This window comes from Elaeis guineensis, chromosome 2 (genome assembly GCF_000442705.2).
Source record: "Elaeis guineensis isolate ETL-2024a chromosome 2, EG11, whole genome shotgun sequence".
NCBI lineage: Eukaryota > Viridiplantae > Streptophyta > Magnoliopsida > Arecales > Arecaceae > Elaeis > Elaeis guineensis.
In genome coordinates this window covers 109,296,626-109,323,676 of record NC_025994.2, presented here as the reverse complement: position 1 = coordinate 109,323,676, position 27,051 = coordinate 109,296,626, and the positions used below count along the sequence as shown (strand labels likewise).

Here is a 27,051-nt window from a genome sequence, read left to right as displayed (position 1 = left end):
CTTCCAAACTTCAGCTTCAAAAACTAAGATTGCAGGGAAGTGGTAATACCGTGATATCCAGGTAACCAACCACTAAATGATGATTGTGAGGGCATGTCCTACCTATTATTTGCAGAGCTGTCCAAGTGGCGTTTTCTTTGGTGCGAGATTGTATTTTTGAAGCTCTCTGTGGAGTGGTCATGTTCTCTTTGTTTTAACTTGATGCTTTATTCTCTCCATTTTGGATGATTTTTTTTCTGTCTTACCTCATTCTTCAGAAAAATAGTTGTACACTGAAAAATAAATAAACAAATAAATAAAAATAAGGTGTTTAAATGTACATCATTTCCAACTTCAGTGGAAAAACTTTATTTCCTTCTACTCATTATTTTTTAGAAAAAAGAAAAGAGAGAAACTACTCAAAAAATTTAAAAGTTTAATTAGCAAATATATAGTTGTTTCATAAGTTTCAAAGACCAAGGAGCGGTCAATCTAGCGAATCATGATAACACATAAATTTTTAAACACTGGTAGAAAAATAAGTTGCATTTCATTCATTCATCTTTGCCGAAATTAGATGCCATGCTTCCATGGAACCAACCGCTACAGACGAGTTACAACGAGAAAACATTGTTTGCATCTCAAACCTTGGCCACATACTACAGCAGAATGATACAATTATTTTATACGACAATAGCTGCATTTTTTTTAACAAAAACAGAAAAGAGATGAAGCCAGATCGAAGGCAATTTTGAGCTACGTACAAGCTAGAGGCTCGCCTTTAAACCTGAGATAGGAGAATTCAACCTCTGCTCTCTGATAAAACTAAAGAGATATCACCACGAAGCTAACGCCTTTGCGACAATCATGGCAAATCATGAAATGCTGCTTGACACATTGTTTCAATCTTTTCTTCAGGAAAAAAAAAAACACGTTGTTGCATTTTATAATGACACAAAAGGGAAGCAATTAACCTTACTACAGCTCATGACCTCAGATCCCTACACAAGTCTCTATATTATACTTCACAAAAACGAAATCAAAGAGAACCGGCGACCAGCAGTTCCTAGAGCCCGAACCAGTACCGCATCTCTCATTCCCTCTCCCACCTCACCACTCCCCACTCCATCCTTCTCCCCTCTCTCCTCAACGGCCGACGAGTACTCCTCGAAGCAGACCTCGCAGACTACTGGAAATCTCCCCTCCAACAGCTTGTTCTTCGCCAACCACCTCCTTAGCTTCCCCGAAGTTGTCTTCGGAACACTCCCACTCTCCACCAACACCACCCACCCAACCCGGACCCCCTCTTCCTTCAGCACACCCTCTCTTATCGCCTCACCTATCCTTCTATAAGTACCAACTCTCCCTCCCTCTTCTTTCGTCTGCAACTCTGCGACTACCGCGACGACCATTCTCTTGCTCGGCATCGGCGATGCCATTTCAAATGCAGCAACACACCCTCCTCTCAGATACTTGGGACTGCTGTTATGCACCGCAGTCTCGATATAGTGTGCATGTACTGAATTCCGGCCATCATGCATTCTTATCACGTCAACAGTCCGACCAACTACGTAAAGATACCTCTCATCTCCCTTGACGATCCCCCGATCTCCGGTCCTGACATAACATTTGCCAGCCCTCCCTGGGAGCCTCCCATGAAACACTTCATGAGTTAAGGATGGGTGTCCGAGGTACCCCGCTGCGTTGCTTGGAGAAGAGACCCATATCTCTCCCTCCACCCCGTCCTCCACTGGCTCGCAGGTTTCTTGGTTCACCACGATTATATCCATCTCCTCTTCTTCATATGATGACGAGGAGGAAGGCGATGAGAGCCTCGCGGAAGGCAAAAGCTTGTTGTAGGACGGCATATTTGGGTAGCGACACCCTTCTTCCCCTTGGCATTGCCATGCGGTGGAGACAAAGGTGCCGTTCTCTGCCAGGCCATAGGATGGAGAGATCGACGATGGGTTGAGCCCCACACGAGCGAATTCATCAACAAATTCATCGACTGAAGATTTGTAGATAGGCTCATTGATCAGGATTAGGTTCCTCATGCTCCCCAGCTTCAGACGTAGTGTCCCTTGGTCGATACCTCCTCTTTTTACCACTAGCGGCAAGGTGAAGGAAGGAACTGGGGTGCAAGTGGCCTTGAACTCGGTGATGAGCTCAAGCCAGAGGCGAGGCCGGTGCAAGAAGGCCCCCGGTGAGGTGAGCACGCAGGTGGCACCTGAGACAACAGTTAGCAGGAGGAACATTAGGCCACAGTCATGATACTGTGGCAGCCACGACACAATGACGCTGCTCGGCTGGAGGTCGTAGGCCTTCCTCGCCACCCTCACATTATGAGCTGCGGCACCAGCAGTCACGAGCACCGGCTTCGGTATTCCAGTTGCACCAGAAGTGTACTGGATGAGGTAAGTGTCAGTCGGCCCACAGCCCAAATACTCTGAAGTGTCTGAATTCGGGCAACAAGAGTTTTGGTTCTCATCCTCCAAATCGTCGACAGGGATCCACTGGAGTTTGTGAAGTAGGCGAGCAAGCCGATCGGAAGTCGACGGCGAAATAGATCTGGTCACGGCAGAGATGTAGGATGAATGGGCTATGGCAGCCTTTGGGTTGGCCTGGGAAAGGGCCCTTAGGAGGTGGTGATGGGCGGGGCCTTGTTTGGCTGGGGAGAAGGAAGAAGGATCTGGAGGGATGATAGGGATAGCAACGAGGCCGGCACGTTGAGCGGCGAAGAGGAGCTTTACAAGTTGGAGACCAGGAGAACAGAGGATAAGGAGGGTGTCACCTCTCTGGAGAGGGTGGAGGAGCCGGGAGGCGATGTCTTCCACAGAGGAGCTGAGCTCCGTGTAGGTGATGGAGGCCCATGCCATGCCCCTGGGAGAGTCCTCTGCCCACACAAAGGCGGGCTTGTACCGGAAACTAGGTTGTTTAGCCCATAAGGGGAGGTAACGGTCCACAACCGGCTGGTCCGGGAAGCAAGGATCATAGTTCTCATAGGACATTTTCGCTCTCTCAATCTCTATTCCAGGAGGGATGGACTTGATTAATGTTGAATGTTCTAGTTCTGTTTATATAAATCAAAGAAGAGAAGGATGGTATCCAGGTGGCCACAAAGAAGGGCGAAGACAGGTGGTGCCCCATCGGAACTAACGCCGGAGCAAGCGGGAGAACATTGGATATGCTTACCGAATATCCTACTGCCTTCTTAGATATATGGAACGTTGCTTGCGCCCTTCGAATATAAAATGATTTCTTGATGAGGATTGCGCTGTTGTTAGTTGGCCAAAGGTTTTATGAAGAGTGCTGAGATAAGAGTTTTTGTATATAGGAGGGAAGACGGTTGCTTTCCGGACCTCGGTTTGGAAACGTTAGAGAGAAAGGCCAGTCAGTCGATAGTGACAGGGCTTTGTTCTGCCGTTGGCGCCAGAAGCTAGATGACACCATTCAGTCACATATAAGAATGCAAGATACGCTCAGATTCCGGAATAAAGGCATATTTCTTTAGGAGGCTAGAATTTTTTACATGCAAAAGGTCTTTCAACTCAGAAGGCATAGTGCTGGGGCATAGGAGATTTGTCCTAGGCACCGGAAGGTTTCTATGAACCGCCTGTGCGCAAATTAGCTCTGTCGAGGGTGATCATCACTAAGCAACCGAAACCAAGCTTGCCTTCTTTTTCCATTTTCTTTTTGATAAATTAAGTTTACGGTTTAAATCTTATGCATTATCAAACATGCATCACAATTCACATACCAAGCGATGAAACATTACTCTCAGAAAAAAGCAAAGGAGTTATTTGCTAGCATTAACTGGTAGACTAGCAAGCAAGAGATGCTCGAAAATCTTAAGAGGTTCAATGATGCATGCCATGTCTCACAAACTTCAACAGATAAGAGCTGCTTTATTTTTATAGATTGAGGTCTAGAAAATAGATAAGCTTTTAGGATCAGATTTATAATGATGCACGCGATACACTTCCAGTGTGACGAGTTTGTTCTTTCATTGTCCATAAATCAACGACCCCGCTTTACGGTACCTGTAAAGCCCAAAGCCTAGATTGTTGTGCAATATCCTTGACCAATTTCAGTTTGAAAAGATTCTAGCAAAGGGGCTCCGTGCATGTTAACTATGACGTTGCTTTGCTTTACTCATACTCATGTTGACTTCCAATGCATTGGCCATGTAATTCTTAACTGGAGTCAATCCTTGATACATGTTGCTTTGATGGAAAATCTTCTTCGCCATCCTTTGTCACTCACAATTTCACAGCCCTCCAGCAAAATAGGAGACCGGATGAGTTATTAGTCCAACCGCATATTGCCATAGCACATCAGATAGGATGGACAGAACCTATACCCATCCATGGAGGGACAAAATAGGACCATATCATAGCACTGAAACAAACACAGAATTGCAAAACGCTTGGTCTTGCTAATCTAACTCATCATACTGCTTTTTCATCAAACTGCACATGATGAGATCTGAGGCACTTCAATGTATGCTCTGTTTGGTAGTCATAGACCGATTGATCAGTCACCGAGTTACCTGACTGAAGAACGAAGAAATGAAAACCATCTATCTAATGTCCACGAACCTTTGCTTGATAATTCACACACTAATTCAATACCTAGTTCATTGATCCAGAAGCTAACACAAACAATTATCTGGCGGATGATCCTTAAATTCTAATAAAATACATTATTTGCACCACCTTTCTTGCAAAATGAAATGACTGCCCAGACATATGGCTACAATCAAAATGGGCATACCCTGAAGCTAGGAAGGCCCAATAATAGATGACCACAAGTTTGTGTGATCCTCTCCACCAAAATGATTTTCATTTGATAATTTGGAACAAGCCAGCTTTAATTTAGCATCAAGAATGCCCATGTGAAACTATGACTCCTGTGAGTGCAAAGTATGTTGCCATACCACGCGGACACAAGGAACAACTTCACATAGAAATTATGCACGACCCTTTAATGTTCACCATACAGATTATAAAGCATTTCCTCGGAGTTATTACTATGAGCATCCTCAGAACTTTTGGACACACGTGCTTTAAATATTTATCACATATGCTTGATCTTTATTAGTATATTTAGCATAATCAATTTTCTTGGATATGCTCTGTTCACATCATTCCATATGCGTAACTCCAAACCATTAACTTAATTTACGAAGGAAAAAAAGAATTTTCTAAAATTTGGATCAAGTAATTAACAGAAGTATGGCAATGTCCTGGAATGTTTTTATGCTAGCACACCAGTCAATACCGCTTGCTTCTAAGGAAATACAAGGGGAGTCCACGCATCTACCTCTCTGAATATGTAAGGTAGGCATTTGAGATAAGGCAGATACCCAACCACATAAACAGTAGGCACATATCGTACCAGTGAGCCCTCAGCATGTTACATAGCTCAGAAGACAGTATCCGACAAAGTGACGTCCTAAAATTTGGGGAAAAGTCATATACCAAGTTCCACATCTGAGGGAGAAGAATAAGTATAATTTGTTGAAAGTATGGCAATTCAGAAAATTTTGTGATTTTAATATTACTGCAAGAACAAGCTTTTGAAGGTTCATCCTTTCATAATCAATTCTTGAACATGCTTCATTTGGTGATTTAAGCCGAGGCAACATGAAGCAATATGCTTAATTTAGTAGGTGAAGATGCAAAACTGAAAAATGAACAAAAATACAGAAGTCTGCTATATCAAGGTTTCTCAAGCTTCTTGATGAATGCACGTCGGTGAAACAATCTTTTGACAGAGAAGAAATACCTTTGAGGGCTGCGTTAGATAGCTTTGAGATTCACTCTAACTGGACACAGTCAATATGAAATGCTTAAAGGATCACCATATTGTTTGCAAGCAGTGGAAAGGCAACCTGGTTAGGCACCCTGGGGATGCACAAGCTGGTAAAGCAAACAACACAGAAACCAGTTTTTTATGGAAAATACTTTGACATTATGGAAGCGAAAGACATACACAAGTACCAAAAATTGTGGACAATTAAAGAGAAAAAACTGAATGATACAGGGAGATTTTTAATTACATTTCTCATCAATCACCTTAGATCTAAAGTTAATTGCTTGAAGCAGGAGCAGATGAAGGGGCACGTATGGGTGCATTAGTGAGGAAGTAGCATCTTAAGAAATTTGTAAAAAAACATTTAGGAAAGATGCTCAAATGGGCACAACATCCTGTACCGAAGTTTCTGGCTAGTACGGACCTGAATATTATTTTCAGATATTATGTCATCAGGATATGAAAATTTTGGTCTTCATGGTTTTAATTCCAGGTATCTGGATCATGTGTGTGTTCAGAAGCAAAATCAAACCCTACACTAGCCTCATTTGGGAGACCAGTAAAAATCTGCTATTGCACTTTGTCTCCTCTTACAAACCCTAGAAGACACAAGAAAACTCGTATGCAATATCAACTCAGCTTCAATTAAAAGGCAAGAGTATAAGATAGAGACTACACCCACCCACACACCCTCCCAAAAAACCAAAAACAAAAAAGAAAACCTTCTTTCTCCCTCCTACTTTGACCACCCTCTTCCTTTTCACATGGAAATATGTAGGAAGATGCCCCTCTTTCCGTCCATATCCATGCAAAAAGAGTGTGGCTCCCAAATTGCTCCTCTAAATAGGCATACCCAACCGTAGCTGGCCACCCATGTCCCGACCAGGGTTACTTATGTGGCTGTATAACATCAAACAATGACCATTTAAAACCAAAAAGGATTATGGTCAATATCTAGTTTCAGTCTTTCGAGCAAAACCTAAAAGATGCACATGCACGCCACAGAGAGAGGGAGAGGGGGTGAGGACCTTTACTAGAGCTGCAAAGTGGTACCCAACAGGGAACAAAAAATCAGAGTGGGCCTAGAAAGGGGTCCTTTTGACATGTAACACTCACGTACCTTGACCGCTCCATTAGCAAGGCACTAAGAAAGCCCTCTTTCAAGGCAGCAACAAAGCACAAAAACATGAAACAAAACATACTGTATTGAGATGGAATAAATTGCATTTAAAGGGATAGACTTAGGAATAATTAACAAAGCAATGACATGTTAATCAGATCTGTAACCTGAAGGAATCAACACTACAGCTTATTATGATCACCTGCCAGCCTATCAGATTAGGCACTCTTACAAAATCAGCAACCCCCCCCCTCCTCCCCCAACGCCAAAGGATTTGAAGAGTATCACAACCCTTCAGAATCTCTGGAGCGATAGCACCCAGTAGGAGAGATATTATTAATTTCTACCCATATAACTATGTGCAAAAAGTTGTATGCATAAGCTTTAAACAGTCCCGTATGACCAGAGACCCATGAGAGTCCTCAGAGGCCCACTGAATTCCAAATAATCTCAAAAGAAAGATAAATAACAACAGATCCACAGCTGAGATGGATAGGAGTGGACAGACAAATAAATTGGTGGGTTGGATAGGATATTTCATAAAATAAGATACCTGTCATCAAACATTGTCAAGCCAGAATGTAACAGCTTTAAACCATGAATAGAGTTGAGAGGTATGGAAGTGAAAAGCCATCTTTTAACAAAATAATTAGTTAATTTCTCATTGCTAATCAAGTAGCACATTGGAATCACTATATATTGGAATTAATTTGAACGATCAATAGAAACAATTGGCAAGCTTCTTCAAAGAATTTAGAGTAAATATCAAAACCTTTAATTTTCTAAAATTAATATTTATTAAAGTTCTTATTATATTTTAAATTTATATATGTTTATAAAGATTTGTTGCGGACATAAACAACTTCATTTGCCGTGACTCAAAATAAGCATAATGTTGATTTACAACTATTCCATGTAGCTATACCATATGTGGTCTGTTAGGTAACAATACGTGACTTCTCAAAATTTTTAAGAATTAATGAGCTGTTTAATTTTCAAACCAACCAAGTAACAAGACTTGAATCCTAAAAAGTAGCATATCAAAACCTCTGATTCTCAAACGAATGGACTTTTAAAAATGAGCAAGCTCAAAGACAAACCAGGCAAGAGGAGCAATGATTGTGAAATTGTTTAAAGAGAACAGAGCAGCTATTCAAAAACTCACATATACACACAAAACCCAAAAAAAAAAAAAAAAAAGATTGCAACTGGAGTTCTTAAAAAACCCAGATTTTGCAGAGCAACAACGACATAATTGTGACAATATGGGATTAGTTATTTCTAATTTAAGTCCTCTTCTTGAAAGGTAATCATTCCAAGATAAGGTAAAATTTCTAACCTGCTCTGTCTGTTGATTTGTTAGGATTTTTCAAGTTTTGACAAGGTGCTCAATTGCCAAAAAGTTCAAAGGAACAAAACAACAGGTGATAATCTTGCTGCATTGACTTTCCCCGACGGACATCAGATAACTATTCAATCATAAGAGCACTATAACATCCAACCAACAAGAGCACAAAGAATTCATCTCATCCAAAGTCCTACACAAAACTCAACTGATTACCTCTCATATATAAAGGACAACAAATTTCACAAACTACAGTTTATGTCGCAGAGTATCAATGTCATCCGTCACCATTTTCATGCTGTCTTCATTCATCCAGTCATAACAAACATTACATCTTGAGTTGCACCAAGCTTTTCTTCTTCCTGTGTCATGACGTTTATTTGTATATCCCATGTATAATTGGAAGCAAGGGGTACAATCCTATACTTTCTCCTAGTCATATCTCAAATGGTCATTTAGGATACTTTTTCATTGCTATGTACTTTATGAATTTTTTTCACATGCCACAAATTCTTGCTCCGTGATTATAACTTGCACCATTATGTGTTCTGCCAAAATCAACTGAGCAGCATAAATCAGCGCCATGCGTATATCAACTCCAGTTACTAGTGATGCTAAAAGCTTGCTGTCTAGTGTTAATATGAATATCCAGACTCCTATAAAATCACAAATAAGCAAAAACCTCCATTTCATGTTATTCCCATGATTTTGTAAGAATTACCCCCTTCCACAATTTTTTAGTAAGATTGTCTCCATACACCCCCTCGAGTCTGCTTATAGACTCATAGTTCATGCTACTAAGAGTAAGATGCAAACCAGAACCACCAACCATCAATATACATAGGAAAGCCACTATAGCTTAAATGTAAGCATTGTGTTCAATCATATAGTGTCATGCATGGAGGGTGCATGCCATTAGATGAGATGCTAGAGATTCTACATGAAACAATAACAGGGTCTATACCAAAATCCAATGATCCTGTTTCCATTTCAGTTTCAACCAAGCTAAATGAATTGCACTTCAACTATCAGAGTTTGAAGCAAAAATTTGATTTAAAAATACCTAGTTATAGACATGATCTTAGTGTCTGTTGTTAGTTTAGTATCATCAGGTGCATTACATATAGTTTCAATGATCATATTTAAGACCCAAACAAAGAAGAAAAATATGAAAAATAATACCAGTTAAAAATTTAGACTTTAATAGAATATTAAAATTAAATATGCTATCTGATAGAAGCATATAACCCAAAGGTCGTTTTTCTGATTGCAATATGTAAGGTCTACTGCTCAAATAAATGGCTGCCTTGAGTTGCCTGGTTGGGGTTGTCCCGCAGCCACACAAGTGCCTGCCTTAATATCTTGCATCATATTTCAGAATGGAAAATTGAGATTGATATATAAATTAGGATTGAATGTTGTCAAGTTGGTACTTCCGATCAATGCATTTGATATACAATGCTTTATTTTTTGAATTATAATTGTCCTTTTAGAAATTCATTTCTATTTATTATTTTGAGAGGGTGGGCCTTGGTGCAACCATAAGGTTGCTCAATTGTGACTTGGGTGTAATGGGTTCGAAACACAAAAACAGCCTCTCTGCATATGAAGGTGAGGCTGCGTACTTCAGACCCTCCATAGACTCCGCAATGGCAGAAGCCTCATGCATGACACATCCTGTTTGCTTCTATTTATTCTTTTTGGATTTATCTTTTTAAGGCTGCCATCATTTTTGGGGCCCCACCTAGGCACTAAGAAGCCCTCAAGTTACTCATCTACCACCAAGCCTTCAAAAATATTGGCAAGATTTACAAAATCCTGATTAGTTTGAATCAAGGTTCATTTTCTCGATATCGGATCCCATATTGACGCCAACCTATTATTGTGCCGGTACATGGCTGATTCGGCGTACCGAGTGTAATATGCCCCCATACCACGAACCGGTACAGTATGCCTTCTGCCATCTGGTTCGATACAGTACAACAAACCTTGGTTTGAATCAATAATAATACCACAGATTATATATTTCAGTAATTGCCCTACATCACAAATATACATGCCTACAAAATCTAATGAAAATTCACAAAAGCCAAGTGGACCATTGTGAAAAATACTTTTTAGACATTAAATTTCTCGCCCAATAGCAAGCTTAACTCAAAAGGCCTGACCTCAAAAGCTAAGTCTTTCCTTTTGGCCTAAATATCAGTTTTGGCACACATATACAATAAAAATTGTCCCATTAGTTTCAAGTCAGAACTCCAGCAAATATAATGGTTTTAGATTTTTTTTTCCTAGTTTCAGAGTTCTTAATGAAACTGAAAAACATAAAGTATTATCATAGAGTTTGATAACTCGGGCTGCAGACTCATAGATGATGGAGGAACCACCGGAAAATGAACATGTGGCATAATGGGTTATGGAATCTAGAAACACCCCAGCACCAAAATCGATATGTATGATAATGCCTAGAAGCCTAGGAGATATTGGATTGAGCCACTATGATTTGCTGACAACAAAACAGATGGTTGTAAAATTTAGCAAATGACTGGTGAGGTAAGCCATACACGGGCATTTTCGCATAAAGGGCTTAAGGGTGACATCAAGTACAATGATGGAAACCAACAGGAGAAGAGATAATTTTAGACAAGAAGTCTCCAAAATTTTCAAGAAAATGCAGAACAACTAATTCATGCCCCAACACCAAAAAGCTTATGAAGCAAGTTTTAGAGTCACTATAATATCCTATTACGAAATTAAATTAAACATGCAACAGCAAATTGACACCTAATGCATGAGATTCAATTATAAGGGCTGCTTGAATCAAACCCATGTGGAAACTATATAATACAAATGCATAGAGTTATCAAAAAATCATGAGGATAAACAACGCATCAAATATATGCATGCTCTAAAATACATACACAAAATATAGATCGTTGCATTGACTACATTAACTAGCTCATGCAAGTAATATCTCTGCTTAAACTAATAAACTCATATAATCAGTGTACATCATTTCTGTTTTTGACAACCATTTGAAAGGTTTTCCAAACGAAAACTCAAACAAGCATCTCATTACAATTCTAATTCACTTTTTTTTTTTTGCATTGTAAAGTGAAAGAATTAAAAAGTGTTAAAATAAGAATTATTAGACTTTTGTCTCGTTAGTCAAACACCGTCTATAAAAGTAATTACAAGGTTGCCAATAGCAATTAACTTCATGTGGGAGAAAGAGCATACCAACACAAAAGGTTCTAGCCAACAATATGAATCAAACAAGCTTAAAGATGAAAGGAAACATAAAGAATACAAACACAAAAGAGATTAGATCAGATCAAATCATGGGCCTGATTGCATATTATAAGATTTTTTTCCCGGTTTTTAAGGCAAAAACATTAAAGAAATATGAAATAGAAAAAATGAGTTAATTATATAACAGATGAATGGAAAACAAAATGCCATACGTAAAACAAGTCTAGTTTCTACAACATTGAAAGCCTGCATATAGCATGTATAATGAAGATAACATCATACCAAATTGATCAAGATATCTATACACAACCTATTAATTCAATTATCCATTTAGGCAGAATGTCTTAGAAAAAAGAATCAGATTTTAATGTATGGTTGTAAATTATTTATTAAAAAAAAAAAAAAAAAACTGCCTCCTGCACTTAACTCCATTAACTCCCAATAATGGGCTTGCTAATTTTTTCATGCTAAACGCTTATTAGTTATAAGTACATTTAAAAGGCACATAACCGAATATATCCTAGAAAATGGACTCTTTCACCTGATTTATTATGTAAAAAACATAATGAGTTTAAATCTTATTATTCATGGGATTGTATAATTCACAGCATGTATCTGAATCTAATGATCTTAGATGGCGCTAATCCAAGGATAGGATTCAGATTGCCTAGCATCATTTTGATCAGGATTGTAAGAATCAAATTCTGAATTATAAGATTTTAACAATGCAAAGGGGTTTTCAAAGTACTACACAATCAATTATACCTTTATTACTCAAATAATAAATTCATAAAATGGCAACAAAACTTCAATAACGTATGACACAACATGTTGGGCAGTGAGAGAGCTCAAAAAAACAAATCGTACATAGCCAAATATGAGAATATTGAGAAGAATTGTTGGGAAAACTAAAAATGAAAGTGAGAAATGGGTACATTAACGGAAACATAAGAGTTGCACAAATGAAGGACAAATCGAGAGAAAATTGATTGAGATGGTATGGGCATGTATTATGAAAATCTAAAGGAGACTCTAGCAAGAAGGGCATTTTTTTCAATCCTCATTACCAGACACAGGAAGAAGGGAAGATCAAAGTTAACATCAATAATGTGAAAAGAGTATACTAAAGCTTGGAATAACATCAGAGGCCACATACAGAGATATTTGCAAATAGAGCCAATCCCAAATAGTATGCACAGGCCTGATGGATAGTTATGGCTTAGTTCGTAGTATGGTTACTACATATATTTTAATGTAAGCCTCAGACCTGTCCTCAACCAGCTATGGAGAACAATAATGGGGAACCGAGAGCACAATGGGGCTATAATCCAAATATAAAACATGACATTGTCTTGGTGGAAGCTAATAAAAGACTGAAAAGAGAAATGGGCGCCAAATTACATCCAGCAGTAGCAGAAATCATCACAAGTGGTACACCTTGTACGATTAGAAAAAAAGCAACATGTAAGGTTTGTAAACCTATTCTACAGAAGAGTGACCACCAATCATATGCTAATTGTCAAAGCTATCTTGGAAAGAGCAAATCAAGTGCTTAGAGGGCTAAAAAATGTCTAAGCACAAGCAAGTGAATGCCTACAAAAAGAACAAACTAATGTAAAACAAGATAGAAAGAAGTGGAAGTAAAATGAGAAGCATTGGCAAAGTTATGCAAGAACCAGTATTGTATAGACATAGACATGAGAAGTGAAACAACACGTCCAACTATTTGATCCCACAAATAATGTAGATGCATATAAAAAATTAACTAAAATATGTAATCACATAAAATATTAAAAATATCATTTGTTAAGGTCTTCTAACATGCTTGCTTCTCATCCAAGCCTGTCAATTAACTTAAAGATTTAGAAACATGATATTTTGCAAAGTCAGAGGATTAGCCTTGAAGCAAAGGTAAGGTTGCTCCATTGTAACTTGGGTGTCATGGGTTCGAAATATAAAAATAGCCTCGTTGCATGAGGGTAAGGCTATGTACGTCTAAGAGTCCCTAGACCTTGCAAATTGCAATGGTGGAAGCCTATGCACCGGGCCACACTTTTTTTATATTTTACAAAGTCATTTTAGTGGCTACATACTTAACCAATCTCTAAAATAAACAGAAACTCACTCTTAATATTAACTTTTGTTGGTTCTTACTCAATATTATTACAATGGATCGGAACTAAAAGTTGGAGAAATCCAACTTCATACCAATTTCTGGAAGCTGCAAGTAGAAAAATTTGATGAGCATTCAAGTGCTCGATGCATATCTAGTTCGAATACATAAATGATACACATCTGAAAAGTTAGACATAAGAGCCCAAGTAACACCAGCAACAACAGAAGACTAAATTATCAAGGACTAAAAAGAGAAAACAAACAAAAACTACATACAAAAGAAAACTTGCAAACAAAATAAAGATCCAAGTAGCAATTTTCAAAAAATGCAACTAAAAAATAATGAAAAAGCAGAAAATTCAAGGGAATTGAAAGATATTGAAATTTTAAATCATGAAGATAAAGCCTACGGTTGATTCAGGAGGATCATCAGACCGTTGTGGACTAGTTAAGCCATTTTAAATTGGTCTGGGCAAGGTTTGCCCGAAGATTTGGGGACAATACTTGCCTCATCCAGGACTTGATCAAGAAGCATAACTTCCAGACCCATAATTTTCTCATCCAGTACCGATTTTCAGTATCAAGGCATCCAAACAAAGCTCCTGTTGAGTACTGTGATAGAGCAATGACCCCATAAGAGGGTTTATCACACCTCCATTATTCCTAGACAAGCATCACTTCAACATAATTCTTTACTATTTTAGAACAACCCTACAATAGGAATCCAACTTCGAATTAAAGAGGCAAACTGCATTAGTATAAATACAAGCATTATTCATTAGTTAAAAATAATGAAAGGAAAAAAAAGGCTAAAACCCTGTTTTTATAGTTTTATTATTTTCTTATTATTTTCTATGAGACTTCCGAGTTCAGTGGATTCAAACAAGTGATTCCTCTCTCCGATTACATCCATAGCAAAAATAAAAGGGTGTGTGGTGAATTTTGGTACAAGATGAGAATAGAGGTGCGCAAAGCTTAGTGTGTAAAGTAGGAAGATATGCGTGTAAGCTAGCAATCATGAGGGTAAATGATTTGGGTTTAGATGCACCAATAATAAGGCCAATAGAGCACTTGCAAAAAGCAATTAGATTATCAAAAAAGAATGGAGGACTTGGAATAAATTAGGCACATAAAAAGTAAAATATGAAAAGATAAAGGATTCTATGATGGAAACAATATGAATTATGGATTCTACCAGCAAGATACAAGATTTGTAAGATCATTATATAAAGAGAGAATAAGTAATGGAGGCCACCACCAAGATAAAAATAAGTGGGGTGACTTAAGCAAGGATGAAGAATTAAAAGATAATCATAAATGATAAACAAGGTACCAAGAAAAGTTGAAGATTATAAAGCAAATAGGTTATTTAGGTTAAGAAATACACATAGAAAATTCAAGAAAAAATAAATATTAATTGAATGATTGACAACACTTGTACATAGTTGAAAAAAAAATTAACTATGAAGAAACAATATTATACATGACTTTTATTGATTTGAAGGCTCAAACAGGCAGGGATGAAAGGAGGCATAATGAGCAAGGTTTTTAAGATAGGAGATCTCAACCATCTTGGTGGGTGACAGAGACCGAGATTTATCGAGATATCAATTTGTCTTAGTTGAGATGGGAATTTGCGTAAATTGGGAAAGGTCCAATGTATTTTTGACATCTTGGCCAAAATTATAGGGACCATGATATAAAATCCCAGCTATTAGCAAACATAAGATTTACCATGTAAAGTAATTAAAAAATAATTTACAACTTTAAAAGTTTTAAAAATGCTCACTCAGAGATCTTGACCAATATCTAAATATCATATCGACCAAGATTTTGGTGTATATCAATTTATATCAGTTATATCATTCAGTTGTATACTTTTAGTGAGTTGCTGGTAGTGATACAAACCAGCATCTTGACCAAGATGAAATCCTTGATACCTGGCATCTTAGAAGCCAGAGACACGATCTGGCCAAATGTTTTGAAAAAAGAGAATTATGCTCACAAATTAATATTGATCAACAAATCCATGGCTTGGAATATGTTTTGACTATCGAAATTGTAGAGAAGTGGGACACTTAAGAATGAAAACTCCATGTCAAAAACTTAGGAATGATTCACTGGTTGAGAATTTATGAGAAAATTAAGAAGATTTGGCAAAATAGAACTAATTGAACAAAGCAAGAATGGTTGAAAGGAGCTGAACAATATAGAATGACAATTGATACAAGAGTAAGGAATCCAATAATCTTAAATAGCATAGATAGTTAGAAAAATGTCATGTGAGAAATCTCTATTCTCTCCTTTTTCTTTGCTATAGAAAAAAGGAATAAAAAGTATAACTAAGTAGAGCGATTTATGGGTATGTGATTTAGGAGAAGTTTAGGAAAAATTGAGAGAGAGAAGAATGACAACAAATTAGGAATCAAGAAGTACCCAATTTAGGATGAAATCAAGTCATCAAAAAAGCACAAAAAAAATATAAAATTTGCTTAGAAAAGCTAATGATAATTTTGGAATAAAATTGAATAAGATTCCATTACAGAGTTATGGAGACAAATGAGAGTCTTTACCGGCACGCTAGGGATAAAAGTTGACTGACAAAACTCTTTTGAGAACTAGGCCAAAACTTAGAACTCTTTTTTCAATATAGTATAGATAGGGAGGTCATGGTGGCAATAGGCCTTGATCAAGGTGATGTTTAACATATCATGCGTATAGCCCTGGTGCTTCAAAAACAAACCAACTCTGCTGGTATATACTCCAATGATTCATGAAGATAATCTAGCTAAACTTAGAATATTTTGAATCCTTACAATAGATGAACATACCTTGAACAATCAAAATATATGTTTTGGTCTCATAAATATTAAACAAAACCACATTCATATTTGTCGTAGTAATCTTGAAGAACATTACCGAGATGTCTGTACTACAGTATAACACAAATAATTAGTTGATGATATATTAACATTATTTAGGAAAGGAATTCCTATGGAGCATCCAATGCAGGAAGAACAAGTGTCAATCAAGCAAGCATCAATTTTGTAAATATGCATCATTGTGTACACTATGTATCATGTTGATATGGTATAGCAATTAAAGCATTAAGATAGAGCAATAAGATTGAGTAATAGGTTGATGCACGTATCCTCTCAGAGGTGAAGGCCAAAGCCTAAGATACTGGTGAATAAAATGTCATTTAAGCCATGAACAACATGCTTGCATATTATGCTAGTAAAACCCCAGCATGACACAAAGTTGCACATTATGCTAGTAAAACACCAGCATGACATGCTACTGCATAATATGGCATATTTGAATAATTTAAACTTTGTTTTCTTAGATCCATCACCATCCATCACCAAAGAGGAGGTATCCTAAAGCATGCTGCTTGCAAATGACAAAGCAATATATGATAAAAGTAGGGTAAGGTGAGGGCTATACTGTAATATAGAAATTCAGGAAGTGCAAGGTCAAAGAAGTTGTGGAATGAGTCAAGGCCCTAGATAGAATTGAGGGACAAGAGGTCCCTAAAACAATCGCTTGCATTTCCTTAGATATATTTTAGAGAAGATGGAAACAAAGATGAGGGTGCATTTTTGGACAAAGGTCGGATATAGTTGGATACACTCTTATGATCGACTCGTAGCTCTTTCACTTTCCAGTGAAACAACCCATTTTAGTTAGTCCAGATTTGGGTGTGTTCATGACCAAAAGCAATCATAAACAATGCTTACAGACCTATAACTGCTGAAGGGTACGAAACAAGTACAGACCCATCAATATGTATTAGAAAGTGTTTTTATTTTTCTTTTAAACTACATGAGTAGAGGAAATGCCAATCTATCTTTCATAAATAGGGGTCTCGAAATCAGTGCTTTGGAAGTTTGCTGGTTAACGATCAACACAGCATTGGCACCCACCAAATAACACATTATGACACCAGAAGACTAGAAGAAAACAGGCAGCAGCTCAGCCAATAAAAAAACAGGTTGTATAGGCAAAGATCGAGAGCCACCTCAACAAGCCAGCTGCGACGAAGAATCCAAGCGTATGCGAAGGTCTCTCACCCTAGATTCGGGAGCATCTGGATAGGGTCGATGAGCTGAGCCTGCTGTTGTGGCAGAGGTCCTCCTCCTGTTCCTTCTCCTCCTCCTGTAATCGGAACTCCTGTTCCGCTGCCCATAGAAGCCATAGTGGGGGTACCCCTGCTCTCTGCGAGGCGCCACATGTACCAGGCACCGACGGAACGGTAGGGCCGCCAGATCTCGCAGAGCTGCTCCATCTGGGAGGGCCGGGGGATGTCGTCGAGGCCGTAGAGGACCTGGACGCCCTTGCGGACGCCAAGGTCACCAACGGGGAGGACATCAGGACGGTGAAGAGAGAAGATCATGAACATGTGGACGGACCAGGCGCCGATGCCCTTGACCATGGTGAGCATGGCAAAGAGGGAACGATCGTCCATGGAGACGATGGAGGAATCGGAGAGGATGCCATTGTGGTACTTGCGAGCGAGGTCATGGAGGTAGCTGGCCTTGCGGCTGGAAACGCCGATCTGGCGAAGCTGGTGGGGGGTAAGGGCGAGGACGGCCTCGGGGACGACGCCGGACTCGCCGCCACAGAGGGAGAGGAAGCGGGCGTAGATGGAGGCGGCGGCTTTCAAGGCGAGCTGCTGGTAGAGTATGCTGCGGGCGAGGGAGTGGAAGGGGGGATGGCGGCACCGGAAGGTCGGGGGGTCGTGGGCGTCGATCACGCGGGCGAGGAGGGGGTCCGCCGCCCGGAGGTGGTGGAGGGCGTTGTCGATCTCGCCGTCGGCAGAGAGGGGCCGGGGGACGACGCGGAGGAGGGGGGCGCGGCTGTTGGTGGCCTTCTTGGTGGAGCCAGAGGAGGAGACCTGTTGGGGGTCGCCCTCGGACGAGACCTTGCGGATCTTTCGAGGGCGGAAGGGAATCTTGGCATCGGCAGTGGAGCCAGTGGTTGTGGCGGAGGCGCCGGATTCTTGGGCGGAGGCGCCGGATTCTTGGACGGCGGCGACGGATGCGGCGGTGGAGAGGTGGGACTGGGAGAGGGTTTGTTCCCTCATGGGCGGAGAGACGGAGAGGAGGAGGCGGGGGTTGAGGTTGGGGTTGGGGTTGGAGCGGACGCGGAGGTCGGCGGTATGGAGATCGGGTTGGGGTTCGGGCTGCGGCCAGGCGCGTTGGGTCATCCCTCACGGAAAAAATAACAAAAATTAAAAACGTAATAATACAATAATAAGAGACGGTCTGCTTTTTTTTACTGGACTTCAGTTTTAACCTTTGTGGGTGAAATTAAATGACTTTACTGCCCATGCTAGTCTGGTTTAAAAGCCCTGGGGTCCCTGGGAATAACAGTTGATGATAGGGGTAGTATTGGTTATCAAAAATTATTGTAGGGTGGTTGTTTGCGACGGTTGGTCGGTTTTTTATTAAATTAATCATAAAAAAATTTGAAAATTTTCAATCCCACCCTAAATTTTAATTTGATGCACTTAGATTATCAAATTTTCAAAAAAAAATTAATTCTGACTGTTGACTATGAGATACTATCACCGAATGGTCACATGAGCTTATATAACAGAGATGCATGACAAAATGGACTGATGTAGATAAAATATCTCTCTTTTGCCTTCTTTTGTATAATCTGATCATTTCTCCCATTCCAATGACTAAATACCTGTGAAGCTTGTAAGAGTGATGATTTGCCGATAGTAAGAAGGTGGTGATCAATCCTCTATTTCTACGATGAAGATAATTTTTTTATCTTATCTTTCACATTCTTTTTTTGCACGTAGAATTTTATCTTTCTTAATTCATTTATTTTTTTCATTGGTGATTGTTGATCGATTCCGATTGTAATTTATATGGACTGCACATTAATGAAAAAAAGATAGACATGAGAGTTAAAAGAGATGGTATCTAAAAGATAAAAGATTTATGGGTTATAAAATAAATCTAAGCCCCTACAAAATAAAACCCTAATAAATGAAACCCTTAATGTAGGATGAGAAATTATCTTCTCTACGAAAATAAAAGATCGTCACCGCACAATGCCATTTCTCATCGACCGGCAAACCACCACTCCACAAGAGTCACTAGTGTTCAATTGTCGAAAAAAAATATCCTAAATAAAGAAAGATATAAATAAAAAAAAATCTTTGTCCATAAAATCTACTTTTGCCATAGAAGCCTTTTTTGTCGTATAAGCATGTCTTGTGGTCTCATATGATCATTTCATAATGAAAATCAGGCGGAATCCATAGTCAGAGTTTAAATTAAAATTTTTGAAAAATTTAAAAATTTAATTACATCAAATTAAAGTTCATGATAAAATTGAAAATTTTTAAATAATTTAAGATTTTTTTTGTGGTTAAACCGTTTTCTACCTGGAGGTATAATTAAAGTGGGAGTGGTGGGTTAGGATAGAGCTTCATTGTAGAGAAGGGATCTGATGTGTTTGTGACTTGGGCCTCACCTTGTTGATTGGTGGGTCATTTTTCCTTTGATGAGATCATACAATGACCAGCTTGGGCCCGTCGGGATGCACCTAGTTTACCTAACCCCCCCAACATCACCTACTAGTTTGAGCCACATATGTAACTTCAATCCTTGATCATGGTCAAATATATTATCAGCTTAATATATTATTCTTGATAGATAATATATATATATATATATAGAGAGAGAGAGAGAGGGAGAGAGAGAGAGAGAGAGAGAGAGAGAGAGAGATGGGTCAGGTTCACCAGATTTGGAGCAAATTGCTTCACCACAATTCGATCCGTATAGATCTCCAAACTGCTTAAAAAAACTAACGGCCATTTGTTTGGATGAAAAGAGGTTTTTATAAAAAAATCTACATTAATTTAGACGGGATGAGATGGGAGGCCATGCATGCCCAATCCCCTCCATTTGAAACCCTCTCTATCACCCAGTCCTCTCTCCCTCTCTCTACAAAACCCTCTATCTCTCTCTCCATGATTGGAACCTCCCTCTGTCTGTTTCTCTTGTCGGTACCCTCATCATCAAAATCAACTTGAGTCCAACTCCAACCCCCAAGTCCCTCTGATCTCGACCTCTCCCAGCCATCTCCCCCCCCCCCAAAAAAACGTCTGACCTCTTCCCTATCCTGCATCTACTCTTTGTTGCCAAAAGCTTAAACCCTAATATCTTTCTATTGTTGGAAGTCCAACCCTCCACCACCTCTCTATCTCTCTCATCAGAAGGTCAAAACCCCTCTCAATCGCTGGAACTCAGCTCTCTCTCATCCGAACCTTCCCTCCCAACATTTTTCTCTTCTGCTATCTTTCTTGTTGGGTGGATGTTTGGTCGGGACACCACCTCCCAAGATCCTTTCAGTACCACGCGATGCAGCAGAAAGAAAGAAAAAACAAAACAAAAAGAAAAACAATCAAAATATGTGGATCAGCCACAAAAGAGCTCGTCTTCACGGGGCATGCAAACTTCAATATGAAAAGAAAATTTTACAAGAGGAGACCTCACCCTCAACCCTTGTACACCTAATTCTCTCTCACCTGAAGTTCCCCTCACAAAAGCTCTCTCTCTCTTGAAGACCCCCTGAACCCCTGAAGAGCCTGGCGACCGCTGTCCAGGAGCCTCCTGCTCCTTCTCTCACAGCGCTCTCGCCTCTCTCTCTCTTCTCGGATTCGTACGGCGCGAGAAAAAACAACCACCTTTTCTCTGTTCGTCACAGTACCCTTTTAAAGGGTTAAACAGGGTTTAAAACCTAATTAGATTAGGTTTAAGAGTCCTAAACAAGCCAAATCAACATCCCAGACCGTCGGATTAAGATCGGGAGCCCTCTGGGCCCTTAGATCGCGCTCCGGTCTACGGAATAGTACCGTGGACTGCGAGAAACGCGTGGAAAACGCCCACGCGGTCCACAGGCCCCGCCGTGGACCGCCCGGTCCACGGTGGATCGGGGCAAAAGGGCCGCGGGCCTGGGTCGCGCGTCCCGCGCACCGCCGCCTGCGGCCGCGCCGCTACCGTCCGCCGTCGGTCGCCGACAGTCCTCCGCCGCCTCGATTCTCATGCCGACTTCAAAAGCTCGTATCTCCTCCATCCGAGCTCCGTTTCAGGTGATCTTGATCTCGTTGGACTCCGTTTTTCGCCGCGAACCTCAATGTGGGCTGAATCTCGAGACGTCAAATCCTAACATTCCTCTCGTTGGATCCCATTCTCTCTTATCTTTTTATCCACCTCTAACCAAAACTCACTCTCCCCACCTCTTTATCTCTCTCTCTCACCAGAACACAATCTCTCCATGATAAAATTATCTGTTAATTAGTATAAAATTCAAAATAATAATAAATAATTATATATATATAATAAAATATGATAATTTACGTAATTCGATGTTTGGCCTATATTCATGGATGAAGATAGGAAACAATTTCATGATATCTGAAGTACAGAGAATGTACAGTGGTTTAAATAACAAAAGTCATGATTATAATATATATAGCTATTAAATTTTAAAATAATAAAAAAAATCAAAATGTCTAAATAGATCAACTAAAGTCCAACAACAAAATGAATTCGTACCGTGGGAGACAACGCCCCTGCACCTCCACCGGAGGCTAGCAATGGGTTCTGGACTTGAGCTTGACGGCTCAAGCCCTCCACTACCATCACACATCTTATGAAAAATCCGTTCGAGTTGCTTCTTCAAAATAGTCGTATCAAGTGATAAATCAAATCACATCAAAATTCAGACCACGCTCTACACCCTCCACCTCTCAGTATCCTTTTTGCTGGAACCCACTCTCCCGCCACCTCTGTATCTACCTTGTGGCAACCCACTCAGTTTCTTTTAGTTTCTCAATATGAAATATCAATGAAAAATAGAACTTTTAGATTACTTTGTGGTTTCCCACGGAAATAATCAAAATCTCCGGTGTTTGCTCGAGTAATGATATACCATCTTGCTACGTTAGTTGTAATGGTTTCAGCCCTATCGAGCATGCTCTCTGTCGATTCTAGTCATTTCCCCATTTTTCTCGTTATCTCATTGTTCTCCTTTCATCGTGTCACTTCCTTGCAACGGGTTCACTCTTAGTCCAACCAGTTGTCTCTCACATATTTCTTTAGTAGCATTGTATCTAATTTCAAAATCATGATAGTAATGCTTGGATCAATATATCCACGTATAGTTATGTTTTTATATCGCAACATTTGTAGCAGAATAATAGTTCAATGATGACCATTATTAGTTGTCAATGCGTAATATCTTTATTATTCTAATGCAGGCAACATGAAGCCTTGGTTTGCCGTTCATGAGCTTTCGTTGGCTGCAAAGAGGTATCAAATGTTCCCTATCATGCTGCATGTATGCATACTTACATGTTATATATGTACAAGTGCATATGCATGTACATATATATGAATTACTTAAAAATTTATGTTAGTCCAAATGGCTAGCTGGGTGCAACGCTGTTTATTGGATTTGACTTAAATATGAAAACCAAATCCACTTGGAATGTTTGCTTGAGATTTTATAAACTCAGTTGAGGCAAGAGATCAACCCTCAAAACCATCCGTAGACCCTAGTTGGTATGGGTAGCAGTGGAGCTTAAATCCAATCCAAATTGAACCAAAAACAACTCCACCCAGCTTTATATTTATATATGAGATACGGCATACTTATTTATTTTGTTAGAAATATTCTTATATCTTTATATAATTAGATTTTCAGGCATATTGAATTCAATAACTTTATAAATATGTTTAATAAGATTTAAATTAACTATTAATAATCTATCCAGTCCAAAACTTTTCCCATTCATATATAACTTGTATAACTTTAGCCTGGTATACATGGATCAATCCAACCCAACTTGGAAGGAATTCCATCCAACTTGAATTTAGCGATGGAAGAGTTTGGATTGGGTTGGAAAAATTCAATCTATGATCGAGATCGGAGCCCTAACCTAACCCATCCGAATTGCAGCGTTGGGGGATGAAGCTTGATCTCATGCGACCATAGCCACTCGCACCTCAAGATATCACAAACATCCATACTCCCTGCCTGCGTGAACATTGCCGTGCGAGACATAAAATATCATAGGCCTTGCTGTGAAACAACCATAACGGGCTTTATTCCCTAATCAAGTTATTGGACGTTGGACTCGAATGTTAATGGACGTTGGACTCGAATGTTAATGAAGATGTATCACCTAAGTGGAATTTTTTGTACACCACCAGCAGTGTAGAATCACGTGCATCATCTACGATGATTAGCTCATGTGCGGAGTCAGAAAAATTTTTCTTTTCGAGTGTCACATCTTAATCCGGCACGTGAGCCAATCACCGCGGATAGTACACGTATTCTATATCACCTGCCGTGCACAAAAAATTTCTCTATCATCTAATTTTCTCTCGACTCTGATTAGTGATGCATTTTGCATGTCTTAGTCCATTTGTATACAAAGGCTAATAAGGCAGAGGTAGGAGGGAGAGAGAGAAAGCAATCAGTATGAACAAGTTTGCAACCCTAATTTGGGAGATATTATTGGTTAGAAATATTTTACCATATAGACTTTGGATCATCTAGTAAAACATCCCCACATCAATAAGTGAGGTTAGGAAAAAAAAAACAGCAAAAAGTTAGGCTGAAAATGATTAATCATAATTAATTATGTACTTTAGTTCTGTTCACACTTCTCAACCAAGCAAAAAATTTTAAAATTTTAAATAACCGAATGATATGGCGGTATTTTATTAGATGGTCCAAATCCACGTGGCAGAATACTTCTAACCAATAATTTGAAAACAGATGGTGTGCCCCTATTGCCGTCCTTGTCATATCTGATAAGTAAAAAATGACCTCGACAAAAAGGCCTTGATCAAGTTCTAAAAAAGATAATTATAGACCCAAAAATAAATCTGTGATGCATGGGCTCTTGGATATGTGGAAGCACAACAGGAACTATAGACCAAGTCATGGGCTCAAGAAAGAGAAATTATTGCCTACACTATATGCATCACATAACCACAACCGCAATGAGGGCCAAAACTTTGTTATGGAGACTGTTTAGGACCAATTAATACGTAAAAAACTGTTGGGCAGCTGGGGCATGATAAATGAAGCTTGTATCAATTGTGTCGTATGCCAATCTAGTGTTGAGGACACTGAACATCTCATTATTCAATGCCCCTTTGCCATGACCTACTGGAACTACCTGCAGCATACCAGCGAACTAAGCAATGTCCCTCTCTTTTTATTAATTCTTAATGAATACATATCTAATGGCCAGGTAGGTACGAGGGAAACAGCTGTGCCTGCCTGTGTTGTATGATTGATTTGGGAGGCCTAAAATGATGGAATTTTTCAAAAGACTTCTTTTCTTCCCGCGCAACTGATTAGAAAAGTGCTTTATTTTTTGATACTTGGTCACCAATAATATACTATGACAACTCCGTCCAGCCTCTGAAATGGTAATCAAACCTATAGCACCAACCTAAATAATGTGTTAGTCTCTTGGCTATTCCCTCCCACAAGACTCATCAAAATATATAAACTTTGATGCTCTTGTTATTGACGTCGAATCAAGTGCGGCCTTTGTTATTCTGGACCATGCCGACCGAATTCTTAGAGTTGGGGGTGGACAATTAACTCTAGCTTTAATTCCCCAAGCGGAATTAGCAGCAGCTTGGCCCAGTGTCTCGCCGGCAGTGAGTGCATCGCAAGCCCACCAGGCATTGCTACGGGGGGACTCTCTCAGTGTAATCAAATAGATCAACAATCCAGCCCTGGGAAGGGGGAAAAAGATGGCTAGCCAATACCTTTAGATTGGGTTTGATAGCCGGCAATCTATCCAGATTTCTTACAATTTAAAAGAGCCTCACCAGATTACTCTATTTGGTACATATTTTGGATGGCAATCTGGATTGCATTGGCAATCCAGATTACCTCCCAAAAGATAATTCGGATTATCTAAAGGAAGGATGATTATCTAGATTACCAAATATTTAGTAATCTGACAATGAAATTTTGAACGAAACTGTCCTCATCAAAAAAATTCGAAGGAAATTCATGAGGCAAGGAGCAGGCATTGGATGTGGCGGACAAGATCTGGGGCGGCAGGGGCAGCCGTGTCGATGGCGGTAGCAAGGCAGAGGACGGAGGCGATGTCTACTGCTGCCATCTCTCCACCATCGAGTTCTTCTCTGGCAACATCGATGCCATCCTTTCCAACCCCCTCTCCTTCGGCACCTTCTTAGCGGTCCCAACGACCACCTATGATGGAGGGGAATGGAAGTAGCCAGGGACTAAAGGATTCTTGGCTACACCACTGGAGTCGTGGGCAGTGGTGAGCTTGTAGAACTGCAGGGAGGTGTTCCATCTAAAGGTGCGAGGGCCGTCGATGGTGCAACGGAGGCTGGCATGGGCGACAGGGGCAGCAGACAGAGCGCTGCTGTGGCTGCGGATTTTATCGGTGCCGGACATATTCCGATTGTTCGGGCCGCTGTTCTTGTACGGGATAGATGGGGAGGGGTCGAAGGTGGTAGTGATGGTGGTGGCATTGTGCAAGCATGCACATAATATGGTGAAGGGGACGTTAGAGGGCTACGACGACAACGGGGCGGTGGGGGATTGGACGAAGTCGCCATTGGAGAACTCCATCTTCGTGGACCCCTGGGAGCAATGATACCCCTCCAAGCTTTCTCTTTTGTGGACTTCGTTTTAGAAAGTTAGATAGCGGTGGAATTTTTTTGATCCTTTTTTTTTTTTGCCGAAAAAAGAGTGGAGGAAAGGAACGAAAAGGATGATGTGCTGAGTTAGATATCATTTTTTTTCATAATTTTAGGTATATGTATCTCTATATATTGCAACAAATTATATAAAAATAGGATAAATCATAATATATAAATTTTTTATAAATTTAATTTAAAAATATTTTAAAATTTTGATACTACATTATTAGTAATTTGATTGTCATACTAAACATATCAATCAAAATTTTCAATAATTTTACTGCAACATTATCTGCGTGTGCCAAATACAACAATCAACAATACTGAAAATTTATTCAGATTGCAAATAATTTAGATTACGATTCACCAAATACAATCTTAGAGTTATGCTGTCTAATATCTTTCGGGAAGCCAACGGAGCAGTAGACTTTTATCTAAAATAGCTTTGGCCGGAGATGTCAATTATTATTATGGAGACATTTTATCTGCTGAACTATTTGATATTCTTGTGGCCGATCGTAGAGGAGTACTGTTCATTCAAAAGCAAGGATGATGATCGCTGAGAAGTTTATTTGAAGAAAAAAATCCTTTTCATATCTTTTTGATGCTGGCACTACTCAAGATACTCCGTTTAGAGACGATCACAATGATGGTAAAGCCCTGGTACAGAGATATGGTTCGCCTGGCACAGC

The 27,051-nt window shown here is 39.6% G+C and overlaps 2 protein-coding genes across 3 annotated transcripts; both read right to left on the bottom strand.

Moving 5' to 3' along the window:
* Positions 1–552: 552 nt before the first annotated feature.
* LOC105049422 (uncharacterized) lies at positions 553–3,641 on the bottom strand. Its single transcript, XM_010929057.4, has one exon. The coding sequence runs from the start codon at positions 2,985–2,987 to the stop codon at positions 1,005–1,007; it is 1,983 nt and encodes a 660-aa protein (XP_010927359.1). The 5' UTR covers positions 2,988–3,641; the 3' UTR covers positions 553–1,004.
* Positions 3,642–5,513: 1,872 nt separating this feature from the next.
* LOC105047171 (alkylbase DNA glycosidase-like protein mag2) lies at positions 5,514–18,849 on the bottom strand. Of its 2 annotated transcripts, none has more exons than XM_073252645.1 (2): positions 17,647–18,849; positions 5,514–5,900 (listed from the first exon to the last, which is right to left on the bottom strand). In XM_073252645.1, the coding sequence occupies exon 1, from the start codon at positions 18,832–18,834 to the stop codon at positions 17,695–17,697; it is 1,140 nt and encodes a 379-aa protein (XP_073108746.1). In that variant the 5' UTR covers positions 18,835–18,849; the 3' UTR covers positions 5,514–5,900; positions 17,647–17,694. The 2 variants fall into 2 exon arrangements, with proteins under 2 accessions (XP_073108746.1, XP_073108747.1); XM_073252646.1 differs by having other exon boundaries at positions 5,514–5,885.
* Positions 18,850–27,051: the final 8,202 nt, after the last annotated feature.